Below are 25173 nucleotides of genomic sequence, written 5' to 3' on the forward strand. Positions count from 1 at the left end.
GGATAGGGCAAATACTATGACGCATGTGTGTAAAAACTAAATGTAGCCTAATTAAATGTCTATTTTTACCTATTCAGGCTTGATTTTCATAATAACAACACATGTGGCCATCATAATGTGACGGGTTTCACTTCACGCATCCCACTTCTTAAAGCACCTTTGTATTTCCTGCTGCAAGAGAATGAGATCTCATTGTCTCGTGTGAGAGGTAAACATCTCCTCCCCCGCAACATTGACTGCAGAACCGCATCTCCAGTGTGTGTGGAGCAGGAGAAAATGGAGCCTGATTGAATGTGAGAGCAGGCGGAAGAAAGGCAAGCAGCGGCAGAGGGAGGGCGTTTGCTCTCAGTGAGCAGCACAGCTCGGCTGCTGCAGTCAGGGCATCAATTTTGTATAGGCGTTGAGTGCAGTGCCAGTGCGTTCGCTAGCATCAGAGCTGAGGCTTCGGCTTCCCCTCTCTCTGCCTGCCGCATTACTCGCGTCTCGCTCGGACACAGAGTGATGGGGGGCGATACGAGCTGTTTCTATAGGCATGTCCGCGTCCGATTCTAGCGCAGCACTCCTCAGCTGCAAGGTAGGGATAGTTTGCTTTCTCTCTCCCTCACTTGCACTCTCTCTCTCTCTCTCTCTCTCTCTCTCTCTCTCTCTTGCTCGCTCACTGATTTTCTCTCGCGCGCTCCCTCTCTATTACATTTTCACTCCATGTGATTTGTAATCAATCAGTGCTGCTTTGGTGAAGTGAATGAATTTTGCATGCATTCTGCCTGGGTCATAGTCTATTAATATCCTCATGCAAGCCTTTTTTATGAATAAATTATTCTCAGTCGAGATGGAGCCTTAGCTTTTCTACCAGCATGCAGACTCATCAAATGCTGCATTAAACGTTTAATTGAGAACATGGATTCTCTAACTCGCGCATATCTTTCTGTGGGTTTGCTTTTAAATTGTATTGCAAGCAGGTGATATATGTCATTTTGAAAGGCAGAAATGTCCATTCCAGGGGCTTGACGGTAATATTTTTTATTAACCAGGGTCAGAATTCAGGTCCAGTTTTAAGGTGAAACATTGCACTGAAAGGTGACCAAAATGCCACAGATATTTATGTATAAGTTTTTATTTAAATGTATTATATTTAATCTATTATAACTATTATGTATAGCCTATATCTATCATGTAGGCTACATAAACTTAGGTACATTTTAATTCTTCTGTTTTTGCTATTTTATTCCATAATATTATATGTTTGGTCTTTATGGGTTTATTCACTTGACATAAATTCGTGGCATGCTGTGTGTTTTATATTCAAAAAGGTAAAAAAAAATGAAATAATAATAATACAAACACTTAAAAAACTATTTAAAAAATTCACCTAAATAAATCCCTTGATATCAATTCCAAGGGGCAAATATGTGTAATAAAATAATAATAATTTAATTGCAGCAGTCAATGTAGTTCAGCCTTTCTTCTGATACTGATTATAGAGACTGATCATATAATGCAAAAATGCACGGTTGTTGCATATAGTTGATTCTTCTGTGATCCCTGTTCTCATCACAATCAGGATCTGTCCTGCATCGTCTCCATGTTCAAACACATTGCAGCAGACATACAGGAGACTGGGAATCAGATTCTGACAATATGAATGAAAATAGGGCATGAAACTGTTTGAAGTATAGGAGAATGAATGACTGTTATCTAACAAGCCTTGTGGACAAGGGGAGGTTCATTGATTTTTCACCCCCTGTTGACTGTGTGCTGCTATTGCATACACAACAAGTTGTGCTAAACGCAGAGCTGCCAACATTCATATTCACATGTATCTGGCCTGCAAAGCGCACCAGTTGAAAGAAAATGCAAAATACAATACTTTTAAAAATCTGACAAAAACAAAATGTTTAAGGATTTTGAAAAATTTTACATTATGATGCCAAGTATTTAAAATGATTACATTAATCATGTGGAAGCCTTTGTACAAACAGTCAGATTTCCAACCTCTGAAGCTCAAGATGCTCTTTGGATCATTCTCAAATCATTCTCATCATGTTTTACACAAAATTGTGGAGTTCATGCAGCTTGAGTGTTGCTGTCATTAAAGCAAAAGGAAGTTCTGTCATGACAACTCTTTGAGTGTTTGGCATGGCAATGGATTTGACAATGTTGATATGTTTGATTTTGGTGGAATAGATCTGCTACTCTGCTGTTGGCTATTGCTTCTGCTGCAGAGCAAGTACGAGACTTGCTACTACCAATACACAACACACTGTGAGCAAGTAAGACATGCTGCTTCTGTACAATATGCATACATTAATTGAAATTGAATTATCCATAGCAGATTTCACGAGTTCACACTTACATAAAATTAGATGGAGTAAAGTTAAATGCGTATTTGGCGTGCTGTTCGGGGGGAGTGCTCGGAGCTCGGAGTTCGGCGCAAAGCCAGAGTACTCCCCCCGAAAGGCTAAAGAGCAGAGGACTAAAGAGGGGGGCAAAGGAGTGCCGAGTTTGGCGAGCTGGCATCTCGAGAAGGGACCTGGATGCTTGACCAGGAGGGCTCATGATGGCGGCTCACGGTGCCGGACTGACAGGCCCTGCTGGCCCGCAAACTTGATTTGTAACGACCAGTCGGGAGAGCTTGCGCCTTTCTTGATGGGAGCAGTTCGCGGCAGATCACGGACGGCAGACCATGTAGCTTCGATTGGGGGCGGCTCGCGGTCGTTGGGCCCTACCCGCTGACGGTGGAGTGACAATTCCGATCTATGCTTACGAGAGAGTTCTCGCTGCATCCGCTGTGAGACCAATGCTTGCTAGACAAAAAGAAAAAACAGGAAAGAGGAGCATGAATACTCGACCGGGAGATTTTCTCACTGCGTCCGCTGTGAGACCAAATGCTTGCTAGACGCAAGAGAAAACTTAAGTGCTCTACCGGGAAAGTTCTCGCTGTGTCCACTGTGAGACCAAATGCTTGCTAGACGTAGGAGAAAACTTAAGTGCTCTACCGGGAAAGTTCTCGCTGTGTCCACTGTGAGACCAAATGCTTGCTAGACGTAGGAGAAAACTTAAGTGCTCTACCGGGAAAGTTCTCGCTGTGTCCACTGTGAGACCAAATGCTTGCTGCACATAAAGAGAAAACAGGAAAGAGAAACATGAGTACTCGACCGGGAGATTTTCTCACTGCGTCCGCTGTGAGACCAAATATTTGCTGGACTGAAGATAAAAAAACCTAAGTGCTCCACCGGAGAGATCTCACTGCGTCCGCTGTGAGACAAAAGCTCGCTGGACGGAAAGAGAGAGAGACCCCAGGTGGACGACCCAGGGGGTTTTTATCACTGAGGGTTTGGTGGGCTTTTTTAATGTGGAACCGGTTGGTCCTAATATAGCTTTGGAAAGCATCTGAGGACCATCTCCCAAGAGTTTGGATCTGCTGTTCGGAGAGGCCTTTTTGGGCTGCTGAAGTTGCTGCCCCGATACGGAAATAGTGACTTGAGACATTCTTTGCTGGAATGCCTGACTGTTGGATAACGATATGAGGTGTTTCTGGAACCAAAAGCATGTCACGGGTTTATTGGATTCATCTATGAACAGGGGTTCCAGAGGAGATTTAGCCTGAGAGCTTCTCCATTGCACATATCCCAGAATGGACTGGTATGGTTGGATTGGCGACAAGAGGTTAAAAATGTAGATGAAATTACCTTTTTTGGTTTGGTCGGTCTTTGCTTGATCAAATATGAGATTGTTTCACCATCTAGTACTGATAAGTCTGAGATGGTCGGGTGGATTTTTGGGTCGAATTTGGAAGAGATAGAGAGTTCCGAACATCTAAGAAAACCAAAAAAATGCTAGGATAAACATAGCGTCAAGTGTGCGGGCGGTATTGAGGGGCTGGTAGTCTGTGCAGAGGGCGTGAATACATTTGGTGAGAATGTGCGTTATGGTTTGTCGGGTATCGAGACGGGTGAGCTGGGATCTTTGAATCCCTTTGATCAGGAGGGAGGTTTGTGAATTGTTTATCTCGGAGGAGGGAGCGCCGTACATCAATTAATGGAAAAACTGAACACCGCTCAAGTAACCTTTGATTGACCTGACTTGTAGGCCCTTAACGCTATTAAGGTAGGAAATAAATGAGGTAATTGAAAGAAGAGAAAAATCGGGGAACGGCATGTTATAAGAGAGATGGAAGACTATAAAACATCTCGAAGTGGTCAAGTAGGATTAGAGGGTCCTGGGAGAAACTGCTTGGAGGATAGTGTCGAGCGATGGTCGAGGAGGGGTTTTAACGGGTGGGTTACGGGAATATCAGTTCTGAATAGCGAGGTACTGGATATGGGAATTGATCCGCCTCTGGAGCCAGCGTCCTGAATTTCTGAAACAGGAAACGAGACAGGGAGTCAGCGATTTGGTTTTCTGACCCAGCAATTATGATGAATTGATCGCAAGTTGAAATCCAGATGAGACGCCTTAGGAATGGGAATGGCCTTTGTTAATGCAATGCACTGTTGCGTCGTTGTCGCAATGTACTAAAATGCTGCTAGCGGACCATTCTTTCCCCCACAGAAAAGCTGCCACTACGAGATGGTAAAGCTCGAATAGCGCTGAGGATTGTGATATGTCCTGGGGCTGCGGTGGTCATGGAGACTCGAACCAATGACCTTGATAAAACCCCCCGAAACCGATTGAGGGGGCGGTGTCTGAACAGTTGGATATCGATGGAGGACGAAACAAGATTGTTATAGAAAAAGGATAGGCCGTTCCACTGGTTTAGGAATGTTAACCATAACCTGATTTCGTCGCGACAAGCTTGTTTTATGGAAATGAGGTCCTCTAGCGAGTGGACGGAGAACGCGAGTGAGAGGACATGCGATATGAAGGGGTGGCCCTGCGGAATGATGCACATTGCGAAGTTTAAATGGCCGAGCAGGGATAGGAGTTCGCGTTTTGAACGATTCGGAATGAGGAGAGGAGAGTGTCCTTTCGAAATCCTGGTTTGTGCTGGCGGTTACTGCACAAGGCACAAAGCTGGTGGATTTAGCAGTGCTTGTTCCCGGGCAGGGAAGAGAGGAAGGGTTAACCTGCGGGCACTATGTAGTTGAGTGCGCCACTGACCTACAGACCGCGCAAGAAATGTTTTTGCAGCCTAAAAACACCCTGCTATGGAGATCTGGGTCGAATGCACCCCAGTATGTGCACTGGTCCACTGTGCGACTCGCATGGCACTTTTGGCTGAAAAAAGTTTATGGTACGTTTAGAAGGGCCTCCCCCATAGGACAACGCGAGCTCGGCTATGATTGCTATGGGCCATGGGCAGCGGAGACTGGCATCGACATCTTGGCGAGCGCAGGGCTGTTCGGACAGGCCTGCGGTCGCGCAAAGAAGCCTGGGGCTCAGGTGCAATGTCCGGCATAGGAGGAATGGTCCTGAGGCCGGTGAAATGCAATGGCGGATCCCTGGGGATGTTTGTTTCTTTGTCAGATGAAGAGCTTTGACGTTGCGACATGGTAGCAAAACGGCGAGCCAAGATGCTGCTAAACTGTCAATGAATTGAGGTGAGACTGCTGAATTTATACACACCTCTTATCTTTGATTGCTAAGTGCTCTCCACTCGTGTTAATTACCTGAGCGTGCTCCTCCAGAACTTTGTTAATAAAACATCATATATACAGGTGGAGCTGGAGAAGGTGGAGGGTTTCTGAAAGCATGCAGGAACTGCTACAGCAAATGCTGACCGAGTATTTGAAGGTTGAGCATGCAGTGAGGTCATTGGCTACCAATCCAAGGCAGTAGGAACCAATCAGCTGTGCCCTATGAGAATGATGTGATTGCAAGCAGATTAAGTCAAGGACCCATCGGCCTGCGCCCTCAAGAGTTTCATGACAGAACTTTGTATATAAACCTTCTGAAAACATTCAGAAATTCAAAATAATTTTTCAATTAAACGTTTGGTAACACTTTACTTGTATAAAAGTATTTTAATGCATTTATTATACCCTGTAATGCACATTATAATGCATAGTATGGTCTCATGAATAATTGTAACTACAGTTATTATACATTATAATATGCATCTATTAATTGTTACACCTTTAGAAAGTATAATGCGTTAAAACACATGACAAACAACCAATTTCAGTGTAACAAGGAATCTGCAAATATTTCAATTCATTTTTTAATTCAATTTTGTTACAATTATTTATGAAAACATATAATGCATTATAATGTACATTATGAATACCTTATACATAAGGTAACGCATTATGCATAAAGGCTTTAAGTAAAGTGTTAGCCAGCCTTTCACTCAAATTGTTTTGCTGACAACACAAAATTGTTTAATTAGAACAACTAAAAATAGATCTATTTTCAAAAGTGCTCTCAGACTTTGGACCCCACTGTCTGTTAAAAATGCAAATGAGTGATGCTTTGTAGCTGATGATACAAATTTGAAAATATTTAGAGTAAATATTAATAGCTTCATTTAAGCTACATACTGTAAGCATTGTAATCAGCCTTTTCTGGGAATGTCTAATGGATAGAATGTGTGTTATAAGTGGATAAGGTGTTGTGGAAATACTCTTAGCGGATGAGGTTGCTATGCATCATGTCTTTTAAAGGATTACATTATCGATCAAGGTACTGAGTGAAAAATTGCTTAGTCTGTCGGGTCATCTGAAAACAACTCCGAGTTAATGTACGTTTAAACTGTGTGTGTAAGGAACACAAAATATGTGTCACAGCAAATGCACTGATGCTTACTGTATGCTGGCGAAACATGCATCACTGTTACCTCCGGTTGATAAAAGTGGCCAAAAAGAAAAAAAAAATGTGTTTGATATTGTGTGTTGTTGTGCTTCAAAGCCATTCTCTATCTTTCTTTTAATATATTTCTAAACTGAACACATGAAAGAGATGAAAATGGTGTAGATCATCCAAGAGCTGGTTCAGGATAGCTCTGTGATAGAGATGCCTCCCATAGCAGGGCTGCCTTTTAATTAACATGTTCATTTAGACGGGAGGTATATTTTAATCGCACATAAGAATCTTATCTTAGCCGGCGTCTGCTTAATTATGCTTTATCTCTTTCGACGGTAGGTGTCGCAGACACCTGCGCCCTGTGGCTGCCTTTGATATTTAAATCATATCCTCACTGTGTTCTGGATTTTGGAGGGAAAGAGAGCAAGAGAAAGGCTGGTCTGGAGGGAAAATCAGAGGGATGGAGGATTTCAATACTTGTTTAGGGTCAGTGGGTGTTTTGTTTTCGGTGCATTTCTTCTAGGGTCAGAAATGAATGGGGGCTAGGGGCAAAAATTAGGCAACATGTGGCTGTGATTAAAAGGGAAATGTGTAAATGAATAAAAAGTGTTGACTGCGGCATTACATTTAGATCTGCTTATGTTGCATCAGATTTCTTTTTCTTTTTTGCAGCATTGTAACCAACCACACACGTTTCTGTTGAGCTTATGAATTCATTTATGTATTACATTACCTTGTAATTGAGTTTAAAATTTTTTAGTTTATATACATTAAGGTGGTTATTTACAATAGGCAATTGTCATAAATAAATGGATGCCAACTTTGAGCCGCATTAAACAGTCTATATTCTGATTGATTAAAGTAATTTGTTAAATGGAAGTATTTGACATAAATATCAACATGTCAGAAGCATTTAAGTTGCCCTTTACAAAGCTAAAATGTAAGTCAGAAGACATTATTAGATATTATTAAGATATTATTATTATTTTTTTAGATTCAATTTAAGGTGCTTTATTGGCATGACAAATATTTTTACATTTAGTATTGCATAGCATTAGCAGAAATTGCCCTGTGTCAGATAAAAATACCAAGTTCTGTCATGAAACTTCATGACAACTTCTGGCATGAAACCAGCCCCCAGTTTCACTGACAATGCGTAAGCCTAGTCCCAGTTTGAACTGTTTTAAATGAAAGCAACTTGCACTGACATATCTTAAAATACGTCACTGCCATTGTTTTGTCTCAAGATGCACATCATTAATGTTTTTTTTTCTAAGGCATGTTTATAAAAGCTAACTTCATGTTCTAAATGAACTAAGGCCTAATACTGGCCTAATCTAAGCCCTGTCTGCGAAATAAGGCCTAAATGCAGGATTGCCAGGTCTGTGCAACCAAAGTAGATCAATGACCAGTCAAAAGTAGCCCAAAAATAGCCCAATGCGATTTTCTCCATCCCTTTGAATTTGTACATTTGGGGGTTTTGGAGTGCTGAAATCGTACTTACGGTGGTGGAAACCTACCCGTGGCAACAACTTGGCAATACTGCCTAAATGGCACAGACTGATGATTCCTTAATACAACCTGATGACATTTACATTGTTTACTACATGGAACAGGCTGATTGGTTCCTGCAGCCAATGAGCTTGCTGCTCAACATTTAAATAGCTGGGGAGTGTTTACTCCACCCATTTAATATGCAACTGATAACTTTTATATATGCTGTTTGTGCAGAAGCAGTATGTCTTGCATACCACAGCAGCGTTGGTACCAAGGCCCTGTACTTGCTCTGCAGCAGCAATAATCTACAACAATATAAATAATCATCAGCAGCAGCACAGCAGATCTAGGCTATTCCGCCAAGACCAAATACATTAACATTTTCATATCCATTATCATGCTAAAAATCTTCCAAGATTTGTCATGATAGAACTGAAAATAAAGCAATAAAAGGAAATCAGATAAATGACAAAGATTTATAAAGTGTATATAATGAATTTACTTGTAAAAGTAAACAAAAGTAATTATACAAATAGAATATGAAAGAGCATTTCTCACATTGGACTCTTGTCCTTTTTGCAGAGTTCAGCTGATTCCTACACTAGTAGACCATCGGATTCCGACCTGTCCCTGGAGGAGGACAAGGAGGCGTCTCGGCGTGAGGCCGAGCGCCAGGCCCACCTCCAGCTCGAGAGAGCCAAGGTTGCACAGTCAATTACATCTCATCTTTAAATAATGTTAACTTCTCTTTGTTTTTTTGTTACTTTTCTAATGTTTTCTCCTTTTTTGTAGACCAAACCTGTGGCATTTGCTGTGAGAACCAATGTCAGCTACTGCGGGGCTCTTGATGAAGACTGTCCGGTTCAGGGTACTGCCATCAACTTTGAAACCAAAGATTTTCTACAAATAAAAGAGGTAGGAAGCGATCAATGAACTAAAGTGAACAGTAAGCTAATGTTTCAGTGTTTTATTGAGCACATTGTCTCTCATCCTACAGAAGTATAATAATGACTGGTGGATCGGGAGGCTGGTGAAGGAGGGGGCAGATATTGCCTTCATCCCCAGCCCTGTTAAACTGGAGGCCATGCGGATCAAACAGGAACAGAAAGCAGCTCAGAGGTCTTAACTACAATTACATTTCATCATATCTACTCATCATTGAATACTGTATAGAGACCCACACCAAGGACGATAACTATTTTAAAAGTTTGTTTTTAAAATCATTCTAAGCATAAAAGAATAGCCACACTACTCCACACTATAGCTATAACGATAACGGCACAGAGAGACGACGATATCATTGGAATCACTTTCACAATGATTTTTTCCCCAGCTGATGAACGATAACAACATTGACAGCCAATCAGAATCCATGCTGCTTTAAAGAGCTTGAGCATTTAAAGCCACAGATGACATAACTGAAACACGTGCTTATAATAAACCGAATGGAGAATTATATCATGCATTGGTTTGGACGCTAATATAGTTATCTATCCTAATAGTTATCATTCTTGGTATGAACCGGCCTTAAATTATCATTTAAGAATAGTTCACTCAAAAACTTATATTCTTTCATTATTTAGTCTTTCCCATTTTGTTCCACACTCATATGCTTATGTTTCCATGAGCAGTTAATTTTAATCAACTTATTCCAAATGTAATTTTAGAATTTTTTTGGAAAGTGGGTCTTAAATATCTTTTATTTCTATTTTAAATTTGAATAACTCAAGCATGGTGTTCAATGCCATGTCAGCTAAAGAAGCTGACATGGCATTAAAAAACCCCACAAAAAAAACTAAAAGTTAAATAAACAAGAAGTTAATAGTGAGTAGTGAGAATTGACCCTCGTTAACATGCATCAGTGATGATAATTAGTACTGGTTCATTTTTTGTAAACTATTCCATGGGTGAGAGATAAACGCTTCTACCTTCAAATGCTGTGATTTGCAATTGTGCTTGCTATTAATAAGAAATCTCAGCTCATAAGTGCCACATCGGATTCTGTGTTCAAAGTATGATAACATACATTCAGCTATCCGCATGTCTTATCATATAATTGAAGTGTTCATGTTGTTAACAGGAAAATGGGAGGGAATGCTTCATCTGGGGGCTGGAGGTCTACTCCTCCTTCTGCAGGTGAGAGGTATTTAAATACTCTCACACATCACTGTTTTACTGTTATACCAGTACTATTGAGCCACTCTCATTTCCCCTTAGGGCACACCCTGCTTTTATCTGTCGGCATGATTTAATATTTCAGTATAAAATTATTTTGCCATTTTGCACAAAAACAGCGTATTTCCGATTTTCTTAAACACCTTTTTCTTGTTTTCAACAAGCCAAACAGAAGCAGAAACAGGTAGGTGGTTAAAGATGCTCCCTTGATTCCATAATGCAACACAGTCCCTCAAAAAGTGGTATTACATATTTGCAGTTAGTGTCTGGCCTCTCTGACTATTCGCTGTAAGATATTTTAATGCTGTGTTATTGAAACTGGATCCCTTGAGGCTACTCATTAGATGTCGAGAAATGTTAGTTAAGATTCAGAGCGTGTGTGTGTGTTGCAGACAGAGCACGTTCCACCCTATGATGTGGTGCCATCCATGAGGCCTGTTGTTCTGGTTGGCCCCTCACTGAAAGGCTATGAGGTAAATTCTGCAGGGTCCAGAATTAACTACCACCAAGCAAGTAATAGTTGTGTTTAATGAGTAAATAAAACTTTGCATATGTTATATTGCAGTTCCTAATACAGTGACTGGCAATGTAAGAATGATAGTATGACACTCGCTGTTATAAGTGACACGAACCAATCAAATCAAAGACATGTGAACCATTTACTAAGAAATCATCACTCAATCATTTGACTTGTGTGTCTTTTAACTTGTACCTCAATGTGATGCATTATATATTAAGTCACCAAAATTATAATATGAAGAACAAAACAATGTTTAGTATTATTTATATAATATTACAGTATTTATTAATATTTTGAAGTAGATTATTTTAATTTTAGTTATTAATAGAAATAGTCCTAAAGTTAGTGCTTATCATAATCATTTGTTTCTATATATCTTTAATGCATTATTTCAGTTCATTTTATTAATTTTAGATAAATAAACGTATATTTCACGTTTTATATATATAGTTAGACGAATAACAAACTTTAAAAACGTGAAATATAAGTTTATTTATCTAAAATTAAAAATTTATTTACTTAAAATAAATAAGTAAATTTAGTTTTAATAAACTTAAAAAATGTGAAATGTACGTTTATTTATCTAAAATTAATAATAATAAAAATAAAAAAAATAAAAAATAAAAAATATATATATATATATATATTTTTTTTTTTTCAGCTTTATTTCAACTACAGAAAATCATTTTAATAGATTACATTTTAGCAACACTGGAATGAACTCACATTTTGCAACAAGTTCATGCAGAGATTGACTTATCTAATATATGATATGATATGATATGCCAGTGACACAATGACCTGCACTGTTTATCACAAATGAAAGAAAAACAGTTAAATAATACCATTGTCATGGGGGGGAAAAGATATTTGCAGTTTATACTTATATTTACATTTAAATAATAATTTTATTGTTTACATTTAATATTATAGTTTTATTGTAATTTAATAATGCAAAATACAGTTTCATGGCCTATGAACAATATTTATGGTCAGTATTTTTGATTATATTTAATAAATAATATTTATATAACCATATTTCACATAATTATCTTCAATAAAATGATGCAAAATACAGTTTCATGGCCCATGGAAGGTAATTATGGTGTGTAAATTCTTATCATTCACTTTTGTATCCTGTTATATACGATTGCTCAGGCAGTGTAAGAGGATTCACGAATGTGAAATATTTAAGTCCAGCTGTGGCACAGAGCTCTGGACACATTTGTCAGTCAGCTCTTTAACAGAGACACCAGGGACCTGCTTCTCTTGCTGACTCTACTCTCTATTTCAGGAGTCATTCATTTTTCACCCTGTGTCTAAATAAAACCAACTCATCCAAACTATATTAGCCTTTTACATTCTTCACAATCCCCTGGACTCCTTATTTTCCCTCTAGATTCCTTAGACAACAAAACCACTGGTAATGTTAACACTATTTATAGCTCAAGGCCTGAATTACCTCAGATTGACAGGTTAATTATACATGAAAAGTTTCTGGGGTGTGCATATTTTCTCACAATCTTGTCTGATACAGGTGACTGATATGATGCAGAAAGCCTTGTTTGACTTCCTGAAACACAGGTTTGATGGAAGGTGAGTGAGTGAGCTAAGCTTAAAGGAACAGTTCACCCAAAATGTCAATTTGTAAAAATGGAAATAAATCACTTACTCACCCTCATGTCGTTTCAAACCCATGCATTTTACAGAAGAGGATTATTGTTGTGGTTGTGCTTCAGCTCTGCATAACTGTGCAGATGAATATGGTTCTTTCTCTTAACTAAAAAACAAGAGAGAGATTATCCTACTGCTCATAAAACATTCACTTCTAGGCTTAAGAGATATAGCCAGAGAAGCTAAGGATCTCAAGCTGACTAACTGAAGACGTTACTGTATCTATACCCATTAATAGACAAGGCACTTCCTTGTAAATAAATTCCAGCACAGCGCTACAACAACTATAATGAAATGACCCTTCACAATAGATAATGCTTTACAATTAACTCTGTTAGAGAGCTACATATGGCAATTTATCTGGTCAATAAAATACCTCACTCACCTGTTGAGTAATAAAAACGCCATCTCCGTGTCACCTTTACAGTTCAAATCCCTCAGAAAAGCCAAGCCAATGATGATTTTAATTTTAATAGAGCACTGTCATGTTCTCTTTTTGCCAGCAGACTCTCCTCTGATTGTATTTTCAGTATTTAGTGTGTTCCATGTCAAGCTATACAATATATGGTGTACCACAATGTTCAATTCTAGGACCAAAATTATTTTTATTATACATAAATGTTTTATGTATTTGTTGATTTGTTGAAATTTGTAGTTTTTGCCGATGATACAAATATATTTTGTGAAGGAGAGAATCTCCAACATTTGTTGATGACTGTCTCTAAAGAATTGGCTAAGCTTAAATTGTGGTTTGATTTAAACAAATTATCTCTCAATATAAAGGAAACTAAATGTATGATATTTGGGAAGCGTAGAATTCCCGATGATTTCACTATTGGAAGTACTGTGTGATAATTCCAGAGTAGAAAGAGTCTATGAAAACTCCTTTTTAGGAGTAATAATTGATCATAAACTATGCTGGAAACCACAAGTCAATTATATTAGTTCTAAATTGGCAAAGATTAATGGTATATTTTGTAAAGTGAGACACATATTGAACCGAGATACAATGTATATTTTATACTGCGCGCTTTTTCTTCCTTATTTGCACTACTGTACAGAAGTGTGGGGCAATACTTATAAAACCACCCTTAAGACGATACAATGCAGAAAAAGGCAATTAGAATAATCTGCAATGTTGGTTATCATGTACATACAAATGATTTATTTTTAACATTGCGAAAATTTAAATTTAAAGACATAGTGGATCTTAAGACCGCACAAATTATGTACAAAGCTAAAAACAAAGTACTTCCTACTAATATTCAAAAATGGTTTAAGGAAAGAGATAGTAGATACAATTTAAGAAGGAGAGGAAATCTCTCTCAATCAATGGCACGCACAACACTCAAAAGCATGTGCATATCTGTCAATGGGGTGAGGCTGTGGAATAATTTACCTGTAATAATTAAGGAAAGCAATCATACTGTGCAATTTAAAAGAAGGTTTAAAATGTCTATATTAGAAAAGTACATGAATTAAGGTTGGGACAAATGTCTCATGATGTCTCATTTCTTTTTCAAGAGGTTGATTTGAATTACCAAATAGTCTGTTTCTGTCATTTCTTTCTCATTTTATAATTGTATTGTGTGATTTATTTTTAGATAAATGTACTTTAAATGATTAAGATTTTTTTTCTTATCTCTCAATAAGTATAAATTATGATATTTTGTAAAGAGAAAACAGTAGCCGTCCCAAGGTTAGATGTGTAAAAGGGGAAGGTAAATATAAGTTAGCTTCTTCCTTCTCCTTTTTTTCTGTATTTTTTCTCTTCTTTTGAACATGCTGAGATTTTGTTTTTATTATCTTCTTGTTAAAATATGTTCTGTTACTAATGATCATGTTCTGTAGAGGAAAAAGAAAGAAAAGAAAGAAAATTATTCATTCATTCATTCATTCATTCAAGCTTTCTCGTTCATTGTGACAACTAATCTATGCTGCTCCCACACCATACACTTCAAAGTAGCTTGAGCAACTTTTCTCTGTTTACGGATATGACGAAACACACACGGGCGAGTGACGTATGTAGGCAATTTCCAGCGAAAACCATCCCTCTAGGTCTAAAATATAAACCCTTATAATAGGCTTACCATAGTGATTCAGGGTAAGACAAAACCCACATTTTGGAAGAGGAATTGATGATGTATTGAATAAGTTACATAGTGCGCCTTTACTTGTATAATTCAGTGAATGGGAACTGGGGCTGTCAAGCTTCAAAATATCAAAAAAGCACCATAAAGTATCATACAAGTGGTCCATACTTGTGTGCTCTATTACGAGTCTTCTGAATAGTTTTTTTTTTTTTCATGGCAGGATTTCTATCACACGGGTGACTGCAGATCTGTCTCTGGCTAAAAGGTCTGTTCTGAATAAGAAGGCTATCATGGAGAGGTCGAACACTCGCTCCAGTCTGGGTGAGTGACAAACATACAGGGGTAAAGCTAAATAGTAGCCTACATAAATATAACGAGTGGTAAAGTATTTTTGTGTATGAAGGATCTCATTTGTTGTTTCATTATTAATGTGGTTCCTATTTTCATGTCTGTCTCTCTCTCTCTCAGCGGAGGTGCAGAGTGAGATTGAGAGAATATTTGAGCTGGCTAAAAGTCTGCAGTTGGTGATCTTGGATGCAGATACTATCAACCATCCCTCACAGCTTCTCAAGACCTCCCTCGCTCCCATCATTGTCTATGTGAAAGTGTCCTCTCCAAAGGTGCAACAATATTTAACATTTGTACTTGTTTTTAAAAAGCTATAAATGGGTGATTCTTTTACTACAGATTTATGATAAAACACAACTTTTGTGTTGTTGTATAAAGGTCACATTACTGTAAAATGGCCTCGGAAACCTTTTGAAATACCTTCTATTGTAATATAGTCCACTGGAGGCAAGTTTGTAGAGAAGCCAAGTGCAATTTATTTACAGACTGTGATCAAACATAAAACCATGGCATTACCCACAGAGGTTACAGTGAAACAATACTTGACAAGGACACATGGCAAACATGAGGCTTAAATACACAAGGACTAATGACTAGACAAGGGACACCTGTGAACAATGAAACAATGAACCAATGACATCATGACATATCAGACAAGGGAACACATGGCAGGATCGCATGACTATAACAGGGAATCACATGACAAAAGGTGCTTTTATGTTTTTTTAAATATTTTCCCCCTGTCCCAGACTGAGACTTAAAATATGAATAATCCATAATAAAGTACAAATTATTATTATAAAACTATGATCATGAGTAAAAATAAACTATTATTATTTGAAAATTGAAAACGATTTATATAATTTTAGACCCATTTTGTCCCTCTATCATTTCCACCATAACCAGCAATTTTGCCCCAATATTATTTAGATATTATTATTGAAATATTATCCAATTGTTTTAGCAAGACCAATGAGTGTTTTAAACCACACAAAGGTATCAAACAAAATACATAGAGTTGTGATTAAAGTTAGATTTGCTGTTTCATAAAAATGAAAAAAAAAAAACAGAGTAATAATTCTGTGAAGCGTGTATATTTACTGTTGAAAATTGATATTAGACTAATCAATTTTGTGTTTGAAAAGTGTGCTTATTTTTTCCACAGGGTTAAAAGTTCCCTGAAGCATTGCTCCCACTTTTGCCCCTCATTTTCTGTCACTCTTTCTACCTCAGGTTCTTCAAAGACTCATTAAGTCCAGAGGGAAATCTCAAAGCAAACATCTCAATGTGCAATTGATGGCTGGAGATAAACTAGCACAGTGCCCACCAGTGAGTCCCAGTACTGCACATACATTCAGCTTCTGTTAACGGACATTAAACTGAAGCAACAAATGAACGGATGCAATATCCTGCACTTTTACATACTGTTTATCCTCACTGCTTTGCTCTTGCATTAGGAAATGTTTGATGTTATACTGGATGAGAATCAGTTAGAGGATGCCTGCGAACACCTGGCCGAATACTTAGATATATACTGGCGTGCCACTCACCTGCCAGGCGCTGCTGCCCCCCTGAACCCTCTAGTGGAGCAAAATGTAGTTACACCCCCCTCAGCTAACTCTAGCCAACAGGTGAGTGTTTAAATGTTGACTGCATGGACTTCACTTGCTTAATTGATCTTAAACACTCTCTCATTCTCTACCTTCAGTTCTCAGAGACGCAGGAGCTAATTGAATGAGTACCACCGCAAATAAGCGTGAGTGTTGGATCGATTTTCATCAGTTAAGATCATGTGTCAGTAAAGATCATTACCGTCAATGTGTATTTCCCGGTCAGGGCTTATTTTGCATACATTCTCTTTTTTATTGTTAAAATAATAATAATATTAATAATAACATCAATACATTTTGCATGCTCATTTTTACTTCATTAAAAAGGTTTTACACATCAAGAAAAGTATGTTTGAAAAATATTTAAAATAATGTCTTATTTCAGACTAATAAAGGCGGTTTCATTTTGTTTGAATTTTCCTCTTTTTATTTATTTTTTTATTTTATTTTTTTACTACTTGCTTCATTGTATCTCGGTAATCCACCCTATATTTGGACACTTTCACTATTAGAATAGATTAATGTAAATTCATGAATTTAATTTAAATGGGCATTTCGACTATGGCATCTGAAACCAGTTGTCTTTTAGAATTATTTATTCTACTCTTCTTGTATTTATTATTATTTTTAATCATCTTTTATTATTATATTTTCATTTTAAAGTTCATAATTTTGTTATGTGCTTTTGTCATTTTTATTAGCTTTTTTAAAATATTTTTATGAATATTTATATATAGTTTGTTTTAGTACTTCAACTTATTGTTTTCAATTAGTTGCCAATGCAACATTTCTAATTGTTGTGTTTTTTTTTTAAAGTGTATTCATAATATAATGTGATTTTACCTAACGAAAACTCATTTTAATAGTTTTCATTTTAGTTTTATTTAATGACTAATTGAAACACTTCTTTGACGTGATGACCACTAGTATCAGTATAACAACGGCCGTATTGCACAACAAACAAAAAAATTGGTGCACTATTAAATAACAAGTGACAGTAAGCTTGTCACCAGGGTGTTTATAACCATAATAATCCCTTTCTCCACTGCTCTCTGACTGTTATAGAGTGACACAGAACATTCCAGAAAGACCCCCAGAATATTCCTCAAAGGCCAGCCACTCACTGCCCCAGAATGAGATGGTGCTCAGAGCAGCTGCCCCCCTGATGAGAAAGAGGAGGAGCAGAGGGATGGAGAATGAGATGAGGGCCAGAGGAGAAGTGGACCAATCCCAGCCTCACTGACGGTGACAGCACACACCCTTCCGTGCACTAACACATGTGTCGTCCTTTACATCTCAGGACCACTGCTGCAGGCCAACACACACACACACTCTGGCTGGTATACACACATTCAACTGTTCGGAACGTCCCTGCTGAGACCCACGCTGAGATAAAAAGGGGCTTTCCCCCTAACCCATGGGTGGTGCCGTCTGTCCGCCAGGTTCTGCCAGCCTGACTCTTATCTCCAGGGTGAGGCTGGCACTGGCATCAGAGCATCCATACCATGCCCTCACAAAGAAGGGCACCCCATGTCACAACTGCCAGTCAGCTCACCACCTCTCCACCTCCTGCATCGCTTTTGATTTCTTTTTTTTAAGGTTTATCAAGACCGTAGCTTTTGCCCATTTCACTTTATTTAAATGATTAGCTCATAATTAATAACCCAAAAAGCTTTATGTAGCACAACTCTCAAATTACAGTTGGGTCTATTTGTAACTGAAAAAGTGTTTACTTTTCTTTAAGTCCTTTTCTCATTTTCTTGTGTCGTTTTGCTGCATCCACTGGGAATCTTTAGTTTTATATCAACCGGGGTAAATCCACTAGTAACTCATCATTATTTACAACCACACTGCACGAATATCACCCTTTCAGATCAGTGAAAAACAGACCACATGAATGTTTGTACATCTTTTGCCTAGATCTCAGTATTGCACTAAACATCCTAATATAGTATTATTTACTTTGTGGTTCTAAACTGATGGGTCGCAGGTCTGTTCTGATGGGACAGCAGGTGATTAAAAAAAGCTAAATTATATCAATAGTATGGAGCCCTGCATGACATGCGGGGGGGGGGGGGGGGGGGGGATATATTGTGGCCACGAATTAAGAATCCCTTCCATCATTTTAGTAAATTGTGGCCACGGTGAAGTAATTTGTTCTCTCGTTTTGATTTAACTAAAACAAGGGAACAAATTAGTGCAATGTGGCCATGATTTAGTAAAACGATGGAACAAATTATGTCGTGCACACTATTTACTTTAATTCTTTAGGACACATTACTCAATACTGTGGTCAATTTTTCAAAACTCTTCACGCAGTTCTCCTAACCAACTTTATGTTGGAACACAAGATAATTTCACATTCAAAATGCACTAAAACTACTTCATACATGTCTCAAATCAACTCTAACACTTGCTAAGCTTTTCAACCAATAAACACACTTTGTAACTCATAAAACACAGACCTAAAAACACTAACAACAGTTAGCATTGCACTGTTTATAATTCACGGCAGTATGTTACATAGTCCATGTTTTCCCTTTGTATAGATGGTAATGAAATTGAAAGGCTAACATGTGTGGATGTTCAGCTCCATCTAATTGTTTTGAAAATATTTAATTTTTTAGATTTAGAATATATTTCAATATGGTATTTCTATAGAAATATAGCAAATTTCTTTCATTTATTTTTGTATTATGCTAGGTTTTGAATTAGTAAAACATGCTGACATATTAGTAAGTTATGGGAATGAATAGTTAATTTGTGGCCTTGATATACATATTTTATTTCCTTCCTGTCATGTGCAGGGCTCCGTAATACTGCAACTAACCATTTAATCATGCATATGCAATAAATAGGCTTTTTAACTTTTAAAAAGAGAACATTAAACATCTAATCAAACTATACATGTTTGTTTTTTTGGTACAAAGTAAATTTGATTAATACCAACCTGGATGTGTTGGCGGACATGCTCTCGTCCTTGAAAAAATTAACAAACTAAGTAAAGTAAAAGAAAATTTCACCCAAAATACATTTATTTGTTACAACTTAATTTGTAATGAAGTGAACATGGTTTATGCTGAAATGTGCTTTTGTAAAGTATTACCTATTTGTTTTGATCATTTAATTATTATTGTATTAATTATTTTTGTTTAATTATAATTTGATTCATATTAATAATATTTTATTTTGTATTAATAATTTTTTTTATCACTGTACATAATCGTACCATTGTTCCAACAGCAACAGTAAGATGTATTGCTTCAAAACACATTTTCATCACTGTTCAATAACATCCTCTTTTCCTGGATTTCGAGAATCTCAAAACACTGATAATAAGTCCTGATATTTTTACCATCAACACTTATATGCATGATAAGTGATGATCTTGCTGACATATCTGCTGCTGAAATTGTTGAGTTTTGTTTGCTGCTGTTCTTCCATGCAATAACAAAGGCATTTAGATATTTTATCACACATAACAGAATGATTTATGTCTTAATTTGCAAGACAATCTCTTAACTAAATGTTCACTAATTTTACTCTTTGCATACACGCATATGCACTCCCATTGTACAATGAAGCGCCTAATCATGACTATGCATGACAAACGATTAGACATTTGTAGGAATACACTGCACTGTAAACTGAATGGGAAGATACAATGGGCATAGAAATGTATAAACCATCACAAACCAATCTATACAGATTGCACATTAAAATGAATTGCCCTCATCTATATATAAATGCACAAACAAATGACTTTCTGTTCGTTTAAGATGTATATGTACAATATTATTTGCATATATTGAAAAAAAATATTATTTGGGACCATGTTGAATCTTCTGTCAATTTGTGAATCACTGAATATGAAAAGCAACAAGCAAGAGACACAGGCTTTAAAGCACAATGAGCTCTTCCCAATCAAAAATGTGATTGATATCCTTCCAGGTGAATTTTGTATATAGTCAAAAACTATGTCTTTGGGTCTCCAAAGTATATTTTCAAGGCTAATTGTTTATTTTATTAGATATTATGTTGTTCTCTTTCACAATTTATGAAGGTGAACACTAGAGGAAGGTGAAACTTAGCTTGTTTTAATAAAGGTCTATCACAGAATAAAGGGAAATCAATATGAATGCACTATTTTGTTTTTGAGGTTTTCTTTTGGTTTACAATGCAATAAAAGCACTATGTAAATGTGTAAACCCTCTTCCAGTTGAAACCTTATCATATTGTACTAATGTGACAACACTGACACAGCACTAAGTTCTGGACGGAAAAAAAAGAATTTTGAAAAATGTACTACCTGATGCTGAGCAAAAGTATTGTGTGGTCTGGGGAAGAAAAAAACTATTAAAATGAAAATAAAAAGAATGGTCTCTGGTTTCTGTCACTTGTGCATGTATTATTGATGCATGTCTTTTTAAAAAATATATTTTAGTATATGAATACTGTTCATATAACTTTAGACTTGCTAAATTTACTTTAATTCAACTTGTGGTGTGACAAATAAATTTTTAAATATAGTCAGTTAATGAGGTCACAAAATCTGCATGCAAAATTATAATTAGAAAAGAATTATAGATGCTGTTCAAAATAGTTTTAGATTAAGTGTATATTATGTCTTACCATACATTTCAACATTTCATAAGTAGTTTATATCAACTAACCACCCACATGTAAAATGGTTGAGGAATCTCAAACATAAATTCCAAATTTCCTCTAGAGGTCAGTGCAGGAGCAATTGTAGTGCAATCAGAATGAAAGGAAAATGATGATCTGTGTAAATGCAAAAACAGGTCTTGCTGTTTTTTCTATAGATTTACATTTTTAAAACATGAAACTGCAATAGTTACTTGAAGGAGGATTCTACCTGATCTGAGCCTTAAAAAAGTGATTTATTTGGTTTAATTTTTTTATTCAATTAACATATAACCTTAATTTCATCAGGTTATTCAGCCAAATCAAAATATGACTTTAATGAAAGTTAATTTTACCACATAAGCACATTTTAGGTTACCAGCTAATGTTTTTACAGTGCATGCATTTAGCGGTGAGGTCACATTTTGTCATATATTAGATTCTAACACTCAAATGGGTAAACTTTGGGTCAGACTAAGCCAAACACTCAGTTTTATGCTACATGGGTGGAACGTAGAGAAGTTACTGTAGATGCTTGTTACTGCAGCAAACTAACTGCAGCGAATTGCATTTACTGCAGGGGTGTCCAAACTCGGTCCTGGAGGGCCACGTGTTTAGATCCTACATGCCTCAACACACCTGGCTGGAAGTTTCTAGTATGCCTAGTGAGACCTTGATCAGCTGGTTCAGGTGTGTTTAATTTGGGTTGGAGCGTGGTGGCCCTCCAGGAGCAGGTTTGAACACCCCGGCCTACTGTATGAATGTGCTAAATTTGCAGTTCAAAGTATGTCCGGCTTGTTTGTAATTGTGTTTACTACAAGCACCGTGAAGCAGACACACCATACCTCCACACTTTTCCTGGACTGCTGAGTGGGTCACCCTGGAACAGGAACTCATTAACACATGCTAATTAGCTGCCTGCTGGGCCTCTGTCTGCTGCAAGTGGGCGGTTGTGGGTCAAGGGGTGTTGTTAGAGTCTCTCTCTCTCTCTCTCTCTCTCACTCAGTTGGTGTTCTAGTAGCAAGAAGAGCTGATTACTGCTGTGGCTTGATATGCTCTCAGTATCACGTTCCCTGTCATCAGAGCATAACAGGGCCTATAGCAAAGCTCAAAAAAAGATGTGGCTTTAATGAGAGAGCTGGAGAAAAAGAGATGGTCGTCCGGATCGACTGACCGGAACGTAAAGTTCGACAGAGAGCAATTGTGCTGATCCACTTGACCTCATCGCCGTATTCATCAGATCCACACATGCTGCAGAACAAATGGGCTTTGCCATTTCCATATGCTACTTCTCTTCATTTCTGTATGCCCCATTTCCCTCCTGAGACGCTGACACTGAAAATGCTTTCATTTTTATCTGCAAATGACACAGCCATCTGTCACACATGCAGGTTTATCTTTATCTCTGGCACAGTCAACAAATGCTAAACGTCCATCTACACAAGTAACATGCATGAAACGACACAAAAATACAACATTACGTGCGTTTAAACATCTCTATAATGAATAACTTGACTTCCCAGCATTATTGTTATGGCACCGCTTAAAAAAAAAATCTTTGTTGCTTTAGCACATGCAATATATATTTGTCCCTGGAAGTAAATAAGTAAATAAATATAGCACATTTTTAAATAGCCTATCTTTCTAATGGAATAAACAAATTGTTAAATTTATGGATAGTTTGGTCAACACACGTCTAAAACCTTCATAACATATCTTTCATCAGTTTAGATATAATAAAAGTTTCCCAAAAGAGTGGGTTGTCGTAAATATGTTTCTGGAGTCTGGACAAAGAGAATATGTCAAATGCACTGAAATATTTAAATATCTGAGGTCATCTCAGAAGGAAATTAGGGGATTCACAGATCATTAAAGGTTAGAGTGTTTGGGAGGAAGGAGGAGAATGTGTGAAAAGTCCTATTGTCCTCATGTCTGTGGCTATTGATGCTGAATGAAAACAAGTTAATTGATTACTTTAGACACAAAGAAAATGTCAGAATATGCAGGAAATCTGGAAAAATTGGCAAAGGGCCTAATTTACTGTGCATGTGAAAGCATTGAAGAAGTAGGGACCCCGAGCATAATAAAGTGAAAACTATTCTGACCCGGTATGTTAATTTTATGTTGCATGAATTTATATAAATTATATAAAGCATCTTGCTTAATCACAAACATGTGTAATTTGGTCAACACACTTCTAAAACCCTTTATAGGATTTTCATAACATCTTTCATTAGTCAAGGTAAAAATTAGATTAGTGGACTGGTTGGTGGAATTATGTTTCTGAACAAAGGGAATATCATAGATGACACCTATAAAGTACAAATTTAAATCTTAAAATATATATGCATGTGTGTTGCAAATGAATTATAATAAAAAATTATATATTTAAAATATTTTAATGTATTTCTATTATTATTTAACTTTAATTTGGACAATATTCTAGACACACTCACGCACACAATATTTCATGCCTTACATAATTATCTTCAATAGATGCCATGTGACCATGAACCTCGGAGGTTAAACAGAGGTAGGAACCCAACTGCAACCTTCTGACACCTTCTTCCTCTATCTCCTACAGCAGATTGTGTTGTGACACACTGGGCTGTTGATTATTCAGCTCCACCTGCTGTCCTGTGCTTTGTGCCCTGCTGTTACAGCAAGGGAATTCTTCTCATACATACTTCATGTGGTCTCCACCCCTGCTGCGGATACTACAAGCCTCATCTATGATACCACTAACTGGTTCAATATAGGTTGAATGGCATAATAAAAAGGGTACAAGGGCTTCCATTCAAAATGAAGACAAAATATTATAATGCCACCACAGATTTTATCCTGAACATTGTTTGCAGTTTGACATTGTATGACTTTAGGGACAAAAACAGAGAAAATGTGCATGATAAATCTTACTGCAGATACACATGCAATAGTAATGTATACTACTCTGAAACCATCCAGTGATGTGAAATTAGACCGTCTAGTTTCAGTTTGAAGAATAATTGAATTATAGGGGAGGGGAGAGAAGTGTTTGCATAAGGTCTATTCCCCTCAGCCTGCTGTCTCTGAGGTGTTTAACATACAAATGTAACCTTGAAAGTGTCAGAGCCTCTGTGCCTAGTGTCTATCAGACCACTTTAGCCTTCTGAGACTCCCCGAGGGCTGACATTTTGAACTTCCCCATCAGGCCAATAAACTTTTGGCCTCACATTCGTCATTAATTAAACTACTGTGTGTCCAAATCAAACACAGACTGGTATCAAAAAAGCTATTTGTCCAATAATCCAGTCCGTTAGGAGGCCTAATGTAAACAATGGTTTCATGTTTTTGGTCAAGGGGATTTTTAAGAGGAGTCATGCAAGACTTTACTGTAAAATGACTAAACATGTCAAAGCGGATACATTTTATCAAGACAATAAAAAATGTTTTCAGTATTAAGTCAGGAAAAAAACCTAATAGTTTAAGAATTAGCAATTGAATTTTTTGGGGACCTATCATTTGGGGGACATTTGAGGTAGTTGTTATGATTTAAAAAAATACCTCAGAAATTAAAGGAAAACTCTGAAAGAAAGTAGGTTCACAGTTCACAATTCACAGATCATTAAAGTAGGCTAGATAAAAGTAAAGTCGTAGGTGGAGGGACAAGAATGTGTCAAGAAACCAAATGACTGGCTTTTGGTGCTGAGTGAAAACAATCTAATTAATTATAGCTACTCGGGAGAGAATGAAGACGGTACATTATGCAGGAAAATGTGTGAAGTGGCATCATTTAGTTTGTTTGTGATAGACATACACTAAAGTATACTATCTCAGAGGCTATGTATGTGATTATAAATCTATTTGTATAGCGTATTTTGTAATCACAGAA

The 25173-nt window shown here is 37.2% G+C and overlaps 1 protein-coding gene across 1 annotated transcript; it reads left to right on the forward strand.

Annotated features, from left to right (window-relative positions):
- The first annotated feature begins 433 nt into the window (after positions 1–433).
- On the forward strand, positions 434–19259 carry cacnb3b (calcium channel, voltage-dependent, beta 3b). The gene is made up of 14 exons (XM_077218048.1): positions 434–574; positions 8821–8940; positions 9031–9153; positions 9236–9357; positions 10319–10374; positions 10578–10597; positions 10806–10886; positions 12471–12529; positions 14921–15021; positions 15169–15320; positions 16282–16377; positions 16506–16679; positions 16757–16804; positions 17724–19259. Exons 1-13 carry the CDS (start codon positions 533–535, stop codon positions 16784–16786), a joined length of 1176 nt encoding a protein of 391 aa, XP_077074163.1. The 5' UTR covers positions 434–532; the 3' UTR covers positions 16787–16804; positions 17724–19259.
- Positions 19260–25173: the final 5914 nt, after the last annotated feature.

Source organism: Siphateles boraxobius, unplaced genomic scaffold (genome assembly GCF_051911475.1).
Source record: "Siphateles boraxobius isolate OS27281-9 unplaced genomic scaffold, OSU_SipBor_1 77, whole genome shotgun sequence".
NCBI classification, from domain to species: Eukaryota; Metazoa; Chordata; class Actinopteri; order Cypriniformes; family Leuciscidae; genus Siphateles; species Siphateles boraxobius.

Coding starts and splice junctions, on each gene's coding strand:
- cacnb3b (XM_077218048.1), top strand. CDS start 533: ATGTCCGCGTCCGATTCTAGCGCAGCACTCCTCAGCTGCAAG. Junction 15,321..16,281: donor TGAAAGTGTCCTCTCCAAAG/GTGCAACAATAT, acceptor TTTCTACCTCAG/GTTCTTCAAAGACTCATTAA. Junction 16,680..16,756: donor CAGCTAACTCTAGCCAACAG/GTGAGTGTTTAA, acceptor CTCTACCTTCAG/TTCTCAGAGACGCAGGAGCT.